A 12,529-nucleotide genomic window follows, 5' to 3' on the forward strand; every position below is an offset into this window, starting at 1 on the left:
AAGTAGATGGAATGAGTTTGGCCTAAAGTTGGAGTGAAGTGAGACCCATATATAATAGTTGTGTGAACTATTGGCCCACCAATTTTTTAAGTGAGACTCATATATAAATAAAAGTCAATGATTTTGACTTACCCAATAAACAGTAACCAACAACCACTGTCAATCAGTATACAATAAATCATCATAAAAATAGGGGATATGACAATGATGAATACAATAAACAGTATTTAACAACTACTGTCAATCAATATACAATAAAGCATCCTAAAAATAGGGGATATGACAATGAATACAATATAAGTAGTACCTCACTGCCAATCAATATACAATAAACAATGGACAAGTAAAGGCCAAAAGTTACAAAATGAACAAACAATGGACAAACAGATACCAAAATTTACGAAAATGGCAAAACAATGGACAAACAGAGGCCAAAAGTAATAAACAATAGATAGACATAGACCAAAATGACAAACAATGGACACTACACAGAGAAAATCCATCCTTCTTCATCAATAGAATGAAAATAACCTAATCAAAACAAAGAAACCCTGAAGTGAGGAATTCATCAAATACCTAAAGAGCACAAAAAACAAAGAAGCAAATCCATAACAACAAAACACAACTTCATTTTGACACCACCATGATAAGTATAAGCAGTAACATTAGAATCAACCCAAGAAGTAGCAGCCTAAAACACACGTTTCTCCATTTTGTCAAAATTAACAAAATGGACAAATAATGGACAAACAGAGACGAAAATGGCAAAACAATGAACATGAAATTAAATTCGGAGACCAACCGTAGACAAACATAGAGCATAATTTACAAAATTTTGAGCTAAAATTGAAAAAAAAAATTGGACCTCATCATTTGCTGGGAAAGGGAAAAGAAGATTACCTATGACCTCCCCTCCTACCAAGCTCCACAACTTGTCCTTCACCCCCTACCACTCTCCAAACGATAACTTCCACCCTCCACCAAGCACAATCGTCTAGGTTGAATCGACAGAGTGAGAAAATCAAATGATGCAGTAGGGAATCAAATGATTGGAGCGACAAGGGATAATATTCGCTTGGAACAACAAGGGGAAGAATGAACAGACACGTTTAGAACAGTAACGAGAGGGAAGAAGTAAGACGAAACCTCAATCGATAGAGGTGAAGAGGCGCAAATCTAGATCTGTGAAGGATCTAGAGAAAAACATGCAAGAAGAGTACCACCATAAATGTAGATCTATAGATCTGTGAAAGGTTAGATGAAATAAAGTTAGGGGCTAAGGATTCAAATTTGGTTTCGACGAAGAGATGCGAAACTAGATTTGAAGACGACACCGACAACTCTGAAAGAGACTAAAACCACATATGAGAAGTGGAATCGATGGAGAAGGTAGAATAAAAAAGTTATAATAGGCGTGGAATGGATGGAGAAGTAAAGAGAGAAGGAAGAACATCTTAGATTTGAGTATTTCTTTCAATTGGAAAAGAAAGGAGACGGAAGAAACAAGGGAGAAGAAAGGGAGATCTTGCAAATAGTTCGTGGGGTTGAAAATAATGTTTACTAAGGTTTATTTTCACCATAATTTTAGAACTCCACTTCTCAGCCCAAACAACCCCTTAGTTTCAGACTTCAAACTAACTTGCCACCCAACCCACCTTGCCTAAAAACTAAAAAAGGGGGAAAAAAAAAGGCTGGAAGGAAGATACGGTCTCGTCCATAAACCCTCGAGAAAGAGAGTGAGCCAAAAGGACAGAGGAGGGAGGCATGGAAGGGAGTTCCTACCAGCGGTTTCCAAAGGTAAAAATCCGAGAACTCCGAGATGATTACGCCAAATTCGAGCTCCGTGACACGGACGCCAGCATGGCCAACGCCCTCCGCCGCGTCATGATCGCCGAGGTGCCCACCATCGCCATTGACCTGGTTGAAATTGAAGTGAACTCCTCTGTTCTTAATGACGAGTTCATCGCCCATCGCCTCGGTCTTATTCCTCTCACCAGCGAGCGTGCCATGTCCATGCGCTTCTCTCGCGACTGCGATGCTTGCGATGGTGATGGCCAATGCGAGTTTTGCTCTGTCGAGTTTCACCTTCGCGCCAAGTGCCACAACGACCAAACCCTAGACGTCACCAGCAAGGATCTCTATAGTTCTGATCACACTGTTGTCCCCGTTGATTTCTCTGATTCTGCTGCAGCTACTGGTGAAGCGCTGGATTCCAAGTATGTCTTACTCTCTTGTCTCTCATACGTGTTTATTCTTGCCATTTTCTCAGCATTATTCAGTTGTTGGGGGGTTTTACCTGATTATTGCATTAGGTTGTGAAGCCCTAGGCGTGGTCTGTAATGTTTAGTCTGCAACTCCATTTGCTATTCGGGTTATAAATGGAGGTTGAGGCTTAGGGGATTACACATTTTTAGAGACAATCCATCACTACAACTCAGAAGCTCGGCCTTTTAAGTTCTAACTTGTTCTTTCTATGCAACATTGCAACGTGATTGAGAAAAATATAATATTAGTTTGGTGTCATTATGGTTCATTAAGTAATTGCTCCCCAGTTTTGAGCTGGTTTTGTGATGATTGTAGAGGAATAATCATTGTGAAGCTACGTCGTGGTCAAGAGTTGCGGCTGCGAGCCATAGCTAGGAAGGGGATTGGTAAAGATCATGCAAAATGGTCGCCTGCAGCAACTGTGACATTCATGTATGAGCCGAGCATTCATATCAATGAGGACCTAATGGACACATTAACTCCAGAGGAAAAGAGAACTTGGGTTGAAAGTTGCCCAACCAGAGTATTTGAATTTGATTCTGTTACTCATCAGGTTCTTCTCATACAACCTCATTTTAGTTTTCTTCTTATTTGTTGCTTTAGTACTATTATGCAATTGCCCAGAGGGTTGTGTTGAAGAGGTGATGTGGACGGTATTTGTCCTTAATATCATTGTCTGTTGTTTGTGGTTTGTCATGCAGAGACGTCATGTTTGTAACATTTAGAATAAAGAATAAACTATAGTACTCTGCTGGTTCTCTCGTAAATAGGAGAGCTACCAGATCCTGCCTTATAGCTGACATTTTGCCCCAAAAAACTGCTTGTTTTGGCAATTTCCTTCCATGGCCTAGAAGAACCTCTCCAGGTTTTGAAATTGATTAAGCCTCTTAAGTAGTCAACATCATATTTGCTTTTCACGACCAACCTCCAAAGAGCATTCTATTCTTGTTCAAATGTCCATAGCCAGAAATTCTCAGAATGAAGATTTTCCACTCCTGAACCTCCCAAGGAATGACGAGTCATGATCCTGTTCCCATCTGACTAAGTTGCAGCTTCCAACTCTTTGCAACTAGCTTCTATGTTTTCTCATTCTTCTGTTGATAATTGTCTTTCTGAAGATTGTTTCTATTGAACCAATGAGATATTCAAGGAGACATTTTTTCGAGAGGATTTTCAGATGTCTGATAAGGAACCTATAGTAAGTCTTAGTTGTGAAAACTTGGATCAGAATGTTTACGTTCTTCATTGGAAAAAACGAAGCTCCAAAGCTCCCAAAGAGGCTTTTAATGATGAAGCTATTGGAGTGGCTTTAGGCCTAAATCTTCTCCAAATCTTTAAGCATCTTCTTCAGAGGACGTGGAGAAGTTCTCATCTTTTCTTTAAGTTCAATTTGAAGTGTATGAGATTCCTACAAGAGCCACTCATTAAGATGTTTAAGTTTCTCAAGGTATAAGTCTGGTTGCAGCTGGTTTTGTGTTGTTTATTCTACTCCAGTTATGGTACTCTTTTTGACTTTGTTTTTTCAATTGGCTCTGAGTTTTTCATTTGTTTATTTTCTTGGTGACTCCAATCTGGATATGTCTTGTTTTTTTTTTTTTAAAAAAAATGTATAGTTGGGGCATCAGGATTTAGGACATGATTCGTTCTCACTACTTTTGCACCTGATTGGTGTAAAATTTTAGAAGGATTGCCAACGAATTAGATCTTTTTATTTAATTGTATCAACATCCAGATTTTGAGATATTTTGCCAATGGCTAAAGGAAGTATACGCATCATTCAAACTTAGAAATTGTCTTGTTTCTTATAGCTAATATATATATATATATATTCACTTGTGTTTCTTGTCTTTTTTGCTGAATTCTTGTTGCTCATTTTGTTTATAAAGGTTACGGTGGTTGATCCTGAGGCATACACTTACGATGATGAGGTGATTAAGAAAGCAGAAGCTATGGGTAAAGCTGGACTAGTGGATATTACTGCAAAAGAAGATAGTTTTATCTTCACAGTTGAATCTACTGGTGCAATCAAAGCTTCCCAGTTGATACTCAATGCCATAGATATCCTGAAACAGAAGCTGGATGCAGTCCGCCTTTCAGATGATACTGTAGAAGCAGATGATCAGTTTGGTGAGTTAGGTGCACATATGCGAGGTGGATGATCCAAATGCGTATCCATATGTTTCTAGGAGGTGAGGACTGACTTGAATTTTGTTTTCGTGGACCATCCCATTTTCTGTATGAATGTACCTGGTTTAGTGCAATCTTTTTTCACATATTTTATGCATTCCTAGCTTCTGGAAATGATTAAAATGTAGTGTCTTTGGCATTGTTTGACACGGATTCGTAGTTAATTTAGCTTCTTTCTACTATCTTCAAGCAATGCTTTAATGATTTTCCAGGGCTGCTTCCTTGGTGCAGTTTTTACTGTGTCTTCTAAGCGTCCTGAAATTGGAACAAGACGACCTATGGTGAAAAAACATTGTTTTTGGGTATCGTTAACTGTATTAGTGTGACATCAGACATTTTCGTTGAAGTTTAGGCGATGGATTTAACTTTTCAAGTGTTTAATTTTGAGAAAAAAAGTCATTTTAAAAAAAAATTGAAGTGTTTGGCAGTCATTTAAAAGTGTATTTTAAATCATTTTTATCAAAAGAGTTTAAATATTAATGACTTGTTTGAAAAGACATTCTCATTCAAAATGGAAGTTCAGATAGTTTTGAAGTTCCAGAAACCCTTTATTCAACTTACTTTCCAAGAAATTTGCTCATTGTGGATGAAATTGGTGAAATAATTTGGTTAGGGAGGATTTGTTTTGGTTGTGGGGTTATTTGGATCTTGGAATGAAATCAGGACTATTAGGGTCCGTGTGGATTAAGATTTTGTAGATGTCTGAAAATAAATGATGTTTGAGGATAAAAAATGACTGTATTTGGTTATGTATGAAAATGAGAATAGAATGTTTGAAAATGTATTATACTTTTTTATGCAATTATAAAGTGTAAAATTAATAAAAATTAATTTCAATAATTAATTTTTGTTTGTTAATTTATTTTATTACATTAAGTTATTAAATCAGTTTTAAGCCATAAAAAATTAACTAGTTTAATATATTTATTATCAATTAGTTTTTTTATCCCATATTTATATTATCAATTTTTATTTAAAAAATATTGGTAATTAATTTAAATATATATATTTTTTTGTAATTTTGTTAATCGAAGAATTAATTAATTAAAAACAAGATTAGCATGGTGGTTTGTGGTTGAGGATTGTAGCAGAAAACAAGATTAGCATGGTGGTTTGTGGTTGAAATAGAGAGAAACAAAAAGAGGAAAAAGAAAAGAGGAGATGGAACTTGTTGGCATTTAGCAATTGGTGACAATGTCACATAGAAAGATGAGAGTTATGGTTTTAACCTGTTAGGGGCAGTTTATAGTGAGGTTTTCTCCACGTCCAGGAATTAAGGATGCATGGAAATAGTATGTGGGAACTAAAAAAAAAATTGAGATTGTGAAAACAAGTCCAAACGATCGTTTACAAAATATTATACGATTGCTTAATTATCTACACGATCGCTGAACTTTGCTACACGATCGTTTACAAAATACTATATGATCGTTTAAATTATTGAGTTCCGCTACACGATTGTTTACAAAATACTATACGATCGTTTAAATTATCTACAAGATCACTGAGCTTCGTTACATGATCGCCGAGTAACAAAACGCTATACGATCGCCTATCCAATGCTATACCATCGCCTACCAATGCTACACGATCGCTTATCAAATGCTACACGATCGCTGAGTAACAAAATGTTATATGATCGCCTACCAAATGCTATACGATCGTTTACCAAATGCTACACCTATACAATTTCACGGCCGGAAGGAAGGAAAATCGTGGTAGGAAGCGGAAGAAGAAATGAAACCCACAACACTTCTCAATGGATATGCAATTCCTTAATTTGTGTGGATAAAAGATACCCTGTCTTTTCTAAGATAAATAAACAAATTCCACCAACCAACACATGGGCTTTGTAAACCCATTCTTATTTCCATCCTCTTCTACCTCCAACCAAACGGCCCCAAACGGCCCCTTAGTGGTATGGTATGCAACTGCAACAATAGTAGAACAAGGAAGAGAGAAGCTGTAGCTCACACGTTACATTTTTTCTTTTCCTTTTTCCTTTATTTAATTGAATTATATAAAAATTGAATTCTAAAACAAAATCTAGAATTTCAAATTTGGTTAAAATTTATTGGGTTTTTATAAAATGAAATCTAATTATATCTATCTATCCATATATATAATTCCAATTCAAGTTGATTCTTATACTTTTCCTCTTAAATTTGAAAGTTACAAATTTTAAACTTGTTATCAACTTAAACTAAAAAATTTCAAATCTCATATCAAATAAATTTCAATTAATTATCTTCTCAATTATATCAATTCTGAAACTAAAATACAAAACTCTAAGGAAACAAAATCCAATAAATCAAAAAATAATGATTTAAATTTAAAAGATCTCGAGATATTACAAATTATATACTGATGATATATTATTATATTATATTTAAAAAATAAAATATATAAATAGTAATAATATAAACAAAAAAATGCATGAAATAAAAAATTAAACTGTGATGAGAATACAAATCTCTAAAATGTATAACAAAAAACAAATTAGATTAAATTGAATCAATTCGAGATAGAAGGTTACAAAAAATTGAATTTGATAACAAAATGTATAAATAAATAAAAAATGAATAAGATAAAACCCAATTTGCTAAGAAAATATATAATTAAATCGAAAAAGAATAAGATAAGATCGAATCCAATAACAAAAGATAAATTTGGATAGATATTGAGAGAGAAAAAAAATGATGAAGATACAAAATTTCGTTATAATAACGAATCACAAAAAGAATGATGGTTAAAATCTCATAATTTTAAATTATAATTACACTGTATGTGTAAATGTACATTAGTTAAATCTCATAGTTTCATATAATTATTACACTGGATATGTAACTATATGTTAGTTAATTACAAGAATATATTGATATTAATGGAAAAAAAAAATATATAATATTCTGTTTTAATCACGAATATGAAAAATGATGGTTAAATCAAATAAATATAAGAGAATGATTTTTTTTTTTATGGATTCGAAAAGTGGTCATACAAATTTAATCGGAGGAAAAACTACCAATACGAAATTCAAATTGGGTAGAAAATTGCTCCATTTTTTCTCTAAAATCCATAAGGTTAGAAACTGATAACCGACGCTAACCCATTTACAATATATTTCTATTCTAAATTAGTTCATGCCATGAAAATTACATTGTATTCAATATTTTTTAGAGAATTACAGATGTCCAAAACAGATGCCATGAAGTGTTGATGCGCTGTGGAGAAACCACTGCCATAAAAGCAATTACGGTGGGACCTCGGTGCTAATCGCTTATGCTGGTTGCTCCCCAAGATTAAAGCAGCCTCCAAATTCAGACATGCACTCGTCGGAAAATGGACTAGAATCGATGAGAAGACCGAACAGAAGAAGCTAAGAATTTAGGGAAATAGAAGATGGAAATCGAGTTTGTTGTGTCCCCTTTCTCATCAGAGTTAAATAGTAGAGGAGAGAAGGACACCAACGGACAGAAACGAATGGTCAGAATCCAGACAGTTTGTTAACAGACAGAAACCAACAGTCACAAACCCAATGATAAAAAATGAACAGTCAACAAAATAAAAATAAACGGATTTAATAATAATTTTATTAAAAAAAATTAAAAGGTAAGTAATTAAAATTTGGTTCTTTTTCGCACAAGCATGGTTACCCGAACCCGCCTATCCGACCGGGCGGCGACGTGCGCGCGTGGTGAAAGGGTTATACTTCCACTATCAATATACTTTGGATTCTAAACTAGAATCCCGTATATTCTCTAGACAATTCTGAATCTATCCATGACAAAACTTCTGACTCTTCTTAACTTTTTCTATGGGCCTAAGCCCAAAAGTCATTTCCAACACAAATCAAGTACTATAAAAAAATAATCTCATTTGAGTGGTAGACACGTTTGACTAGAAATCTTATCATTTCCAAAATTCACCAAAAAAGTCCAAATGAAATCCGAATTCTTGCAATTTTGTCCAAGGGCTGGACTTCCAATCCAAATTGGGATTTTTATGTAAAGTGACCGAGAGGTCAAGTAAATCACTGAACCTACGAGTAAATTCAAAGTTTTAATCCCGATTAGGTTGAAAATTTTCGATATTACAAACACATTCGGGGGGTGTTTGGATCGTCAAAATGGAATCAGGATTAGAATTTGATTGCGATGAGGTTTGATGTATGAGATGAGGATTACAAGGTGGGTTGGGTTGTGTTGTGTTTGACTGTTTTTTTTAACAATTATTTTTTTTACTATTTTTGTATAATTATTTTCTCCTTCATGTTACCTAAATCGGTGATATTATATAACTCAGCTAATTTAATGAATGGACCCATTTCAAAAAAGAATTTTGTTTTCTCCTTCAACTCCTTTCTTGACATCCTCAACCATAGATACATGGATAAAATTCAATTGGACAGAACTTACACTACTTTGAAAAAAAAAAAAATTCTAGCAAATTAGAAACAGATTGTGGTTGATTTGATTTTAAAATCACATCCTAAAATTTAAAATTTAATAATTGACTTTAAACTCTAAAAATATGCCCATATTCTCATTTGATTATGTTTTAAAAAATTTTGTAATCTAAAATTTGTATCATTTGATTTTAAAACTAATACACTAATACTTTAATTTTTTTTAATACATAATGTTGCTGAATATTTTCTTCATAGTAACTTTTTTTTTTAAAAAAAAAAAACTAGAAAATCTTGATTTTAATTTCTAATTCTAACTTTTATCCAAAGTTGAAATACTATTAGCAATCAAGGGACACATTTGTATTGATTTGAATACCTCTGTCACCCTATATCTTTTATCTAGGAATTTATTATTTATGACCCATTTGATAATATTCTCATTTCTTATTTTTTGTTTCTATTTTTTTAAGAATTTGAAATAGAAACATATGTGATAGCTATTTCTATTTCTCATTTTTTGAAAAAGAAATAAAAATAAAAATATGTTTGATAATTATTTTTTATTTTTTAGTGAACTAAAATATATTACATATAATATAATAAAATATATAACAAGGATTAAAATAAATATAAAATAATTATAAAGAGTTTATAGTACTAAATACAATTTTAAAAACAAAAAATCACTATAATAAACTTTAACAATCAATAATCAATCGCACAACTTGATATACATATTTGTGTGTCGACTTGTAGTCGAATATTTAGGAAAGAAAGTTGAGTATATAACATGTATTATTTAATTGGTATAGTTTCAAATATAGAAATCAGATCCAAAGTATTTGTTAATATAATATAATAAAAAATAATTTATAAATATAGTAAAATTTAGATCTAGTTTTCTGGATCTTTCAGTGATAAACCATATCACTAATAGAGGTCTATCAATGGTAAAGTCTATCACTAATAAGAGTTTATCAACGATAGTCGATCACTGCTAGATTTTACTATATCGGACCTGATCGAATCTCTAGCATATGGGCGAGGGTTAAGCTTCGTTCTATAGCTGTTCAATGGCTAGGTCTTTGACCCACTCGGTGTAGGTTGTCGACTGTTAGGCTAAGTTATCCCTTATTCTTGTTGATCAGTTCGCCTCTGCTCGAGGGAAAGATCTCCATTCTTGCATTTCTTTATTCCAATTTTTAAAATCCTCAGAGCATTCAGGAAACTGAAATAATAGCATATGGATTTTTCTAAATCCTCTTTTCGTTGCTCTTGTAGCAAAGAAGGCAGCTAACGTAGCGATGAAATTACTTTCTTTTGAGTGATTTGATTCATCAAGAGGGAAGCTGACCTTCTTATTAGAGAAAGGAGAAAAAGGCTCTTTTTAGAGAGAGTTCGTTAATGGATTTATTCTTTACAGGTAATAGCAGTTGAGGAGTTGTTAAGAACTGATATTATTAACACTATTGCTATACAATTAATTATTTATTCTAATAGTGCTACACATTACAATTGCTCTATTTAATTCAATAGTAATTTTTTCCTTTAAAAACTTAACTAAATGACTTCACATGCTTGGGGATAGCTATTTTTATATCTCTCTCTCTGTTTTTATTTATTTATTTATTTTAAGTTTTTTGTCATGTGGTTTTTTTATTAGTTTTTTAGTGAGTTATAGATAAATTATGACCATTGTCTAATAAGCCAACTACGTGTGCTTTGACCCATTCATAACGACCAAATTAAGTTAGTCAAATTAATTAATTACCAAGTGACTATTATGAAATCATTTTTCTATATAATTAAAAAGACTTGAGACATTTCAGGTATACTAAAAACACTTTGAATTCTCTATTCTCTTGCTCTCTTTAAACCGCTATTGACTTGATTGTCCAAGTGTCGATGACCAAACATCACATTAGTACAATTTTTTCTTCTATTTTGTAGTGTTATTGTTTGATTCCTCCTAAACATTACAAATTCATGGTTGGTATAAAATTTCGATAACAATAGTTGACATTATTTGTGGAGGAATCGATTTAGTGCAATAACCAAAAATCGTACGTTCCTAGCAAAATGAGTACAAACATGAACACGAATAACTGAACTGTTGATAGAGAATATTCAGATAGGGAACAATATCCCAGAAGAGTTTGTTGTTCAAAATGAAGAAATAAATATCATTCTTGTTGCTTAGCCTAATCAGCAACTAGTGGAATTGAAAAGGAAGATGCAATTGATGAACCAAAATGTCGCTTCAAATTCTAGAGCTTTTATGTCAACTGATAGCAACCAAAATGTATTATCATAGTGGTCGGAGCAGATTTTGTCATCTAAATGCGAACTAAATAATTTAACCGTATCCACTGCAACAAACTGCTAGTCTTAGTGGCTAGATTAGGTCGAACACAGAGAGCGTTAGAATTTATTAACTAAAGTATTTTCAGTCCAGGATAACCAAAGGGGGGAGAGGGGTTTAAAATTGTTTTGTTGATAATAAATTTAAATGCATAAAATAAAATAAAATGTTAAAACTCAATTTGAGAAGACCTAGCTTCTATTGTGGCAGAATTCACCTATTCAACACAGTCAATCATAGAATTCTCATTACTAAAGGCATGTAAAAAAAAAAAAAAAAACTATACTTAATTGAATTAATTGAAATAGCCAGGTAATTCGACCTAATCAACTAATTAGCCCAATTTAAATCAATGAACAACATGCAAATCAAAAGTAATCTAATTATATTAAGAACTAGGGTTAAATTAGGTTGAATATCTAACAAGGAACAACTTTAGTTAAATATTTAGTTGATTTGATCCTAGGTTGGTTAGAACAATACTCATCGTGATTTGCAAGCTACCCTAACCTCTTGCTTCTACTTGATTAACAAAAGATTACATGTCACATATCTATAAAAAAGCAATAATCATAAAATTTCCAAGCATCCAATTCTATAATCATAAACAATAGAAAAATAGAATTGAAATAAAAAATCACAATATGCTAGTTCGAAATCTCATAAATACATCAAATAAACGAAAATCTTAAAAATCTAAAATGGATTAAGTACCTTAGCCATAATCGACATGAAAAATGCCTAGGTATTGTCTTGATACATTCTCAAACTAAATAGAAGAAAAGAGAAGAAAAATTGGGGTAGGAGACCGTTGGAATTGATAGTGATTTGATTCTTCTTTCATCATTTGACTTAGGCGGCATAAATAACCATAGATATTTGTAGTCATAGCGTAACGACGCTATAGCCAATAGATTATGCTGGCTTTTGTAATCGCAGCATAAGGCATCGAGCGTAATCACAGTGGAGTAATGTTGATCATGTTGAGGCGCACACACTTCCTCCGTAGTGTAACTACGCTATGGGTAGCGTAATTACACTGCCCTGTTTATGTGCATTCTATATTCAAACGTAACATTGGAGTGTAAAGCAAGGGTAGCTACACTCGAACGATCAGTTGCTTCTGCCTTTCAGCATAGAGTTACGCTCGGTAGAGAGTAATTATGTTGCATATAGAGGCATTTTTTTGGTCATTTTACATCTTTGAAGTTCTAGTGCTTAAATTAACTCCAAATAACTTCTAATGCTCGATTCTACCTCTTGAGAGCTCAAAACCTACAAAATAACATAATAAACACATAAAA

General features: G+C 33.0%; 1 protein-coding gene across 1 annotated transcript; it reads left to right on the plus strand.

The window, feature by feature from the left end:
• Positions 1 to 1,764: 1,764 nt before the first annotated feature.
• On the plus strand, positions 1,765 to 4,641 carry LOC120080602 (DNA-directed RNA polymerases II, IV and V subunit 3-like). The gene is made up of 3 exons (XM_039035325.1): positions 1,765 to 2,216; positions 2,581 to 2,818; positions 4,152 to 4,641. The coding sequence occupies exons 1-3, from the start codon at positions 1,765 to 1,767 to the stop codon at positions 4,422 to 4,424; spliced, it is 963 nt and encodes a 320-aa protein (XP_038891253.1). The 3' UTR covers positions 4,425 to 4,641.
• Positions 4,642 to 12,529: the final 7,888 nt, after the last annotated feature.

This window comes from Benincasa hispida, chromosome 6, assembly GCF_009727055.1.
Source record: "Benincasa hispida cultivar B227 chromosome 6, ASM972705v1, whole genome shotgun sequence".
Classification (NCBI taxonomy): domain Eukaryota; kingdom Viridiplantae; phylum Streptophyta; class Magnoliopsida; order Cucurbitales; family Cucurbitaceae; genus Benincasa; species Benincasa hispida.

Excerpts from the sequence above, each read along its gene's own strand:
- LOC120080602 (XM_039035325.1), top strand. The coding sequence starts at position 1,765 with ATGGAAGGGAGTTCCTACCAGCGGTTTCCAAAGGTAAAAATCCGAGAA. Across the intron at positions 2,217-2,580 it reads GGTGAAGCGCTGGATTCCAA|AGGAATAATCATTGTGAAGC; the intron begins GTATGTCTTACT and ends TGATGATTGTAG. Across the intron at positions 2,819-4,151 it reads TTGATTCTGTTACTCATCAG|GTTACGGTGGTTGATCCTGA; the intron begins GTTCTTCTCATA and ends TTGTTTATAAAG.